General features: G+C 38.6%; 1 protein-coding gene across 2 annotated transcripts in view; it reads left to right on the plus strand.

Annotated features, from left to right (window-relative positions):
• ADAM23 (ADAM metallopeptidase domain 23) overlaps positions 1–4,929 on the plus strand; it is a 178,725-nt gene extending 173,796 nt beyond the window's left edge. For both annotated transcript variants that reach the window (XM_055290366.2, XM_055290365.2), the window contains one exon: positions 1,213–4,929. In XM_055290366.2, the coding sequence (XP_055146341.1) occupies positions 1,213–1,352 (140 nt within the window). In that variant the 3' untranslated portion in view covers positions 1,353–4,929. The remainder of the gene's footprint in view (positions 1–1,212) is intronic.
• The last annotated feature ends 2,444 nt before the right edge of the window (positions 4,930–7,373 follow it).

A 7,373-nucleotide genomic window follows, 5' to 3' on the forward strand; every position in this document is an offset into this window, starting at 1 on the left:
CAATGGTTACCTGCTAGACCAGTGAGTCACACACTTAGGTCACTCATGAAGACGTTTTAATGTAAACTTTTAAAAAGAAAAGACAAGTTTTCTTTAAAGACTTTTATGTTGATATTTCAAAGAGAAGCATCAAAGTGACCATCTTGGGAAAAATAAGAACTTTGCAGGATGCCTTTATACCTATTTTGAGCTTTGGTATTGTTTTTATTTTGAATTACTTGTGGGGAAGAGGAGTATATTGCAATGGCTTTGATACTTAGGGCCTGTAAGGGTATCCAGCTGGCCCTGAGTCAGTGGGCAGGGGAGTGAGGGCTTTGGGGACTCCTCAGTCTCCAGTTTTGCATGATGCCTCGGTGGCAGCAGCATTGCACCCGCCCAGTATGCAGACTGAATGCATGAGCCCCTTGCTTGATGCCCCACATAAAGCCAGACCATGGGGAGGTTGCAACCAACTTTTATTGTTGCCTTGTAGTGTCTTGCTGGTTCTTTCTTTTCTCTTTAAACATAGGAGCCACTTTTTAGGAGACTGGACACTGTGAGCAAAGCATTTTAACTTGCCAATTTTCAACTAAGCTAAATTCTGCATTTGCTTAACTAACCTTAACCTGTGTCCACTCTCCTTTGAGTGTACTGTCTTACTGTGCACTCTGTTTTTCAACTTTCTAGATATGAAAAATGCTTGTTCTATAGTGGGGTAAGAGCTCACACACCCAAGGCAGCAAGATAACTGAATAGAGCAAGGCTTTTTTGCCACCTTGGTAAAGGCCAGTTCACTGCTATAGAACTGCTATAAGCCTGAAGGGAAGTAGCTATGAGACTTTCCATTTTTCTTAGTTCTCCCAATGGGCCCCTTCATGGAAGAGGCCTCCCTGTAATAATTTTTGCCTAATGAATTAGCAGTATGATTATTTCTGAAATAAGAGACAAATTGGGCCATAGAGTCTTCCTGTGATTTAAAATGAACAACTCAAAGTTTCGTTTGGTCTTCACCAAAGGACATACTCTAGGGGGTATGTTGTGAAGACATCCAAAAACATTAGCTGTTCTATCTTTCAATTTCAAGTTATTTTGGAGACTGCCTCCATGTGAGTTAATTACTTTGCTCTGGAACTAGCATTATTGTCATTATCATCACCATTCTCTCATCATCATCTGATTAATATTGTGGATTTTCCCCCTCTGCTTGCATCTTCTTTTGACGCACCCTGGAAGAAATGTCAAGAAGAGAAGGTTTGATCCTACTCAGCAAGGCCCCATCTGAATCAGCTGCACTGGATGGACACTGCCTTGCACTGTTGGATTCTGGATATGACATACTCGCAGCAGTGTTACTGGAACTATTAAGTTTGTAAGCAAAACCTTTGGGTGGTAATGACTACGGAGCTAAAGTTGGGGTGACAAGGATGGGGTAAAAGAAAACTGTCTCTTTTGGAAATAATCTCAAAGAACACCTTTCACCACCTGTCAACAAACGGGGGAGGGGGCAAAAGACCATGCTATAAAAAGAACTGTTCCAGAATCTTTTTTTCCCCTAATGGATGAAGGAACAACACACACACAAAAATTAAGTGCAATAAAGGAATCATTAAAAAAAATAGTAAGTGATTTTTTTTCCCGCAGCCTGCTGGCACTTAATATCTTCTAAATGATTTGGCATGATTTTTTTTTTCTTTACTACCGATGACAAACTCCAGTGGCATGAAGATCTAATTTTCCAAAGGGTAAAAACTGCATGGCATATATACAACAAGCTAGCAAGCCAATTCTCAGCAAAACCTGCAACAGAATACCTAAGGTGAAGATGACAGATGAACACACAGAAGCTGCCTGGGCCTCTTCACTTAAACATGTCCCCACACCCCATCCTCTCGGAGCCCCGCTTCTTATCCCCCACCTCCCACCCTCTATAATCCCCACTCCCCATTGGAGACCAGGCCAGGGCAGAACTCCACGGACCTTGCTCTTGTTGATTCACTTTCCCCATTGTGTTTTCTCCTGGACTGAGCATCTTTGGAAATGGGAGCTGGAATTTGAACAATGATGCTATTGTATAGTTCTTTTATAAATGTAAATACGGAAATAAGAGATTTTGACACATCATTTTCACTTGTCTGTATTGAGATATTTTCCTTGTAAAGGTTCTCTGTAAACTTGAGTTTATTTTTTGCTCCCCATCTTTTTTGATTCTTGTCTCTCTTTCTCTGTCTCTGTCCTTCTCTCTTGTAACGTGTTATACAATGACTCTTGGGCTTGCTTAAAAAGACAGATGTAGCCACAGATGCAGGGAGTTTGGGCACAAAACAAGTGCAGTTTAAAGTTGGTGTGCGTTAAACCAAAAATAAACAAAAGGGGGGACATAACAAAATAACCCATATCGAAGACACAAAATTATGTAAATGGAAATATATGTACTAAGTCTCGAAAATTTTTTGATGTCATTATAAACCTATGTATATAATGTAAGAAAGTAGACACCCTTTCAGATTAATCACAAAAGTGCCAAGCTCATGATTTTGGTTTTCGGTTTTGACAATTTTCTTTCCCTGTCTTTAATGTGAAAGGAGGATAAACTTAAAGCCTTAAATAAAAAAAAATTTTTAAATGTTAAAAGCTTGGAAAAAAATAAGCTTTCCATTTTATTTGTATTTGTTAGTGTCAGTATTTCATCCATGCTCATTTTCCTGCCTCAAAATATATATGGTAGAACCCTATTGGAAAAGTGATAATGGGAATAGAAGGAGCAGTTACCTTTGTATCCGCATTGTTAAAGTAGACTTTTATGCTGTGCTGTGCTTTCAAGAAACCTTGTTTGACCTCTGGCATATTATTGATCAGTGGACCGTTGCACTGGATTATAGTGGGATTCTACTATATACAAATCCACATTGTTCTTCTCCCTCCGACCAGATTTGCAGATGTAATCCGGGCTTTCCCAGTCCCTCTGAGTTTCCTTCACTTTTATTGATTTTTTTCTTCTAAATATGGTCAAGATAGCTTCTGTCACATGTTAAGTAAATAAGCTAAAGAAATTTGGTCCCGGCTTTGTTTTACTGTACAAACCTGTACGTGATCACTTCAGTGAGCATCCATCTATAGATGGGCTTCAGTAAAGACTGTCCCAAAGAGCCCCTACTTCTCTAATGCCCCCCCCTTTTTTTTAGGAAAAGGACATGCAGTTTTACCCATCACTTCTTCATGACGCCAAATCCATTGCTAGATTTAGCTCCTGGTCCCTTTTCAGCAAGATTCATGTTATCAGTCTTACAACTTTGATTTTGGAAAGTATTATGTCCTAAAACTGCACTGCTTAACACAGTGGGGTTTTTTTCCCCCGAGGTGTCTTTAACTGGGGAAGTACCACAAACATAGAGCAGAAACTTTAATTTCTATATTCTACAGTAGACCATCACCAAACATCATGTTGTTGCTTTCTGAGTAATAGGTGCTACACAGGTAGGCGGGCTTTCTCTAGGACTAGCTGTACGTTTGTATTGTAATAACAGGGCAATCTACAAGGCCTCTCAGCCCTACTCCAGGCTTCAGAGGACACAGGTAGCATCCCTCTAGTCAGTGGCAATGGCTCTTTCAGCTGGGAGGAAGCTTGGAGGAAACTCAGATTACTTGGTATCTTTTCCTGTTGCTGCATTGCTTAGTGTTTCCTTGTTGCTGGGTCCTGCTCTCTAGTAGATACTAAGCTGCTGTGAAGTACACCATACACATTTCACTAAGATTCCAGAGCCACCATGATGACTTAACAGAAACAAAATCATGGTGGTTACAAAACAAATTAAATCTCTATTGTTAACTTTTAAGCATTTCACAAACAACATTGTAAATGTGCGATGTTATGTTTTAAATCAGACCACAGTGGTCCCCAAATATTATGTACATATGGCAAATGTCAGTGTAACTTTTTGTTACACTGGCAATTTCATAGGTAATCAAACCTATACTCCAATGTTAAATTATTTGTGTATATGTAAAATACACAAGCTTTAAGCTATGTGTGTATGAATATGAAAGTTAATGCAACCATGTCAATTGTAAAAATTTATTATAATTATTTTTGATGGTATTAGGTTATGTAGTTTCAAACTCTTTGCTGTATTTTGCACATGCCAGTCATTTGCTAATTTTTATGGCGTGGAGATTCTTTTTTATTAATTTGAGCTCACAGCACAAGTGTATCACTGTTAAATGTTACCCAACAAGAGTTAGTGTTAAGTGATGATCAAGTTCCCATTTCACTTGCTCTACTTTTGCTGCATTAATTAATGACACCCGGATGAGGAGATGTGCGCTAACTTCATTGCTCATCTGGGATAGTGCATGAGCCCATTGAATTAGAGCTACTCCTACTAGATAACTGAGCAGTACACATAAGTGCATGTTATGAAACATGAATCACATAGAGCAGTGGAGTTTTACCAAGTGGTGTGTGTGGTTTTTGTTTTTTACTATGCAAAGATGGGAAATGCACAAACTTTTCAAAGACTAGTGTCTGAAGAACTTTACAAACAATACTTGAACCCTTTCTTTAAAGTTATCCCATCATGTTTTATAGTCATTGTTGCTTTCATTGTTAATTTCCATTTTTAAGTGCTTTGTAATTTTTTAAGTGCACTACCTGAAATTTTGTTTGAAATTAATAAATTCATTCGTATCTTGTTGGCTGCCTATGAATGGAGATTCAGTAGTCATTGTATGCATCTTTAAGTCAAATGTGTATTAAAACTTTCGTTAACGTAGAATGTTGTAGCTTTATGCTTTAATCATTTCTTTTAAACCCCCTTTTCTGTGTCCTCTTGTAGTGCTGATTAAATGGCCATGTGCCTGATATCATCAGAGTTTTAGCATGGATCCAAAGCCTCACTGAAAATTTGAGCAGTCAATGGCACAAAATAAAATCTCTGATTAATGATAAATATATGCCTGATTAGGATTCAGTTTTATTGGATTCATTGGAATTTTTTGCTTCTTATAAATCGGAAAAAACCCTACCTTAGGATCGTTTAGAGATTTTTTTTTTTTTTTAGTGTCTCCCTTCTGAGTTTTAAGAGTGGATGGCTAGTAATAACATCCACACTTTGTACCTGGTACCAAATTTGTAATCAAGCAACAAAGAAAGTAGAAAGAAATCTGGTTATATAAATTGTATTATAAAAAACATTCTAAGGAAGGCATTTCTTCACAACTCCCATGGAATTGATCACCAAATTATATCCCTTCTTCATGAATGTCTTCAATATGTCTCCTCTCCATCCCATTGCCATGCCTTGGTTTGGCCTTAACAGACACATATATCTCACATATATCGACTGCACTGACACACATTTGCTAATCTGACCACATTGATGAAAGCATTGCAGGGCTTTTCATTTCCTGTAAGTTAAGGCTCAAACTTAACACAATGTAAACTCCTGCCCACCTCTCATGATCTCAAACCTGTTTCTTTTTGTAGCCTCATTGACTCATCCTCTTGTAGTCACCTTAAAGGTCTCCTAGAGGAAGCTCTTGTACTCAAGGCCCAACAATCTTATGTAAGTGTTACGTCCATTACCCATAATTCGTTTGTTTCCATGTCATTTCATGTAATCAATATAGAAGCACTTTAAAATAGTATGAGTATTATACTTAAAATTAGAAAGCTTATTAGAGTATTTGAGTTTTGTTTATATTTGACTTTAAATGAACGATTTGTTTTTGCGTGTGTTTTCCTTTAAGTCATTCTGTTCTTGAAGATGACATTGAAATGAGTTCTACTCCTTGGTAACTGGTTGAGAAAAGTGACCCAGAAACTCCCTAGGTAATAGAGCAGCAAACCTAGAGTTAAAATTTGATGTGAATAAGTAGATAATCCATATGCTTATGCTGGAATTCCCAAGTAACTTTTAAAATGTAAAATAGGTGCCCTTTAGTTTAATGTGCAAAGGTTAGGGAGTTCCACTCACTAATTTATTCATTCAGCATATTTATTATGTCTCTATGCTATGCCAGGAACTCCTAGGAACTGAAGGAACAAAAGTAAATTCTTGTCTTAAAGTTGCTCACAATTTAGCAGGAAGAGACATGTTTAAAAAAAAAAATTCTAGACCCAAGGTGATGAGTAAACAAAGCTACTCTTGTGCTGGGAGTAAAAAGAAGAGCACTGATGGGCAAGTGGGCGAGGGATGCAGAAGCCTTTCCAAAAGAAGTGAGTTTTGAACTATATTGAAACATGACAAGAATTCACCAGTCTAATAAAATGGGAAACGTACTCAAGGCACAGGAAGCAACAAGTGCAAGACCCAGGAGGAGGCACCCAGACCCTTGGGTAAGTAGAGCTAAATGTCCTGTCCATTCAGCCTCAGTTTCCTCCCTCCTCCGTTCTCTCCTTCCTTTCCTTCCTACAAACTCTTGATCTATAAGAATCCTACAGTAGTCAGGCTCCAAGGACACATGGTGAGCTCAATCTTGTGAGCAAGATGCAACGTGCAATACTATGTGGCAAGTGCTATAATAAACATAAATATAAGGTGCTTCAGAAGAAGAGAAGAGCAAGGCTTTGTCTCTGATCTTGGGGTCAAGGAGAGTTTCACAGAAGAGGTGGCAGTTGAGCAAGAGGTTGTGCCTGTGCAATTGGGCCTAATACTGTGATCCCTTATTGTGAGATTTAACCAGGGCTTGCTCGTTTTGGTGGTGGGACTAGGGGAGTCCATTCATAAATGCTTTGCAAGCACAACAACCCGTAATGCTCAGAATTGTCCTCACCAGATCTCTGAGTGTCTTTTGTTTGTGTGAAATTACGATCTCTGTTAAAACCTTATGTTTTTAGACAGTTTTCCACCGATGTGCTCATGATGGATCAGTCTTAAGTGCTTGAGACTGTCAGTAATGACAAAGAGGGCTTCTTGACCTGGCCTGTGAACCTCTAATATTTTCTTAGCATAAAAATTCCTAGCTAATCTCAGTCTGGAGTGAGGGGGTGGGTAAGAAGAACAATAAAAGCTTTTAAAGCATCATTTAGTATATCCTTCCACTAATCAGGGGTCAACATCATTTTCTAAGTTTAGTTGAGCTTCTGGTGAACCAAAATTAGCATTTGTCTATCTGCTAAGCTTTGGAGAGAAGGTTATCATTCCTTAATCTTTTCAGAAGCCCATCCACAGCTCTGACTCCTTGACTAGAACAAGTTTTTGGCCATGTATATGACTTCTGGAGAGAAATGAAATGCCTCGATTCTTCTTCACATGAAAAAAGATTTCCTGCTGATGCTCCTTTGGCAGTTGATTGCGTGTGCACACACACGTGTCTTGGTGTGATTGTTAAAGACTACTTGTGGCCCCATGGAGTCCACCCTTAGGAGAACATTTATCTGACTGTGATGATCATTG

This window comes from Symphalangus syndactylus, chromosome 8 (genome assembly GCF_028878055.3).
Source record: "Symphalangus syndactylus isolate Jambi chromosome 8, NHGRI_mSymSyn1-v2.1_pri, whole genome shotgun sequence".
NCBI lineage: Eukaryota > Metazoa > Chordata > Mammalia > Primates > Hylobatidae > Symphalangus > Symphalangus syndactylus.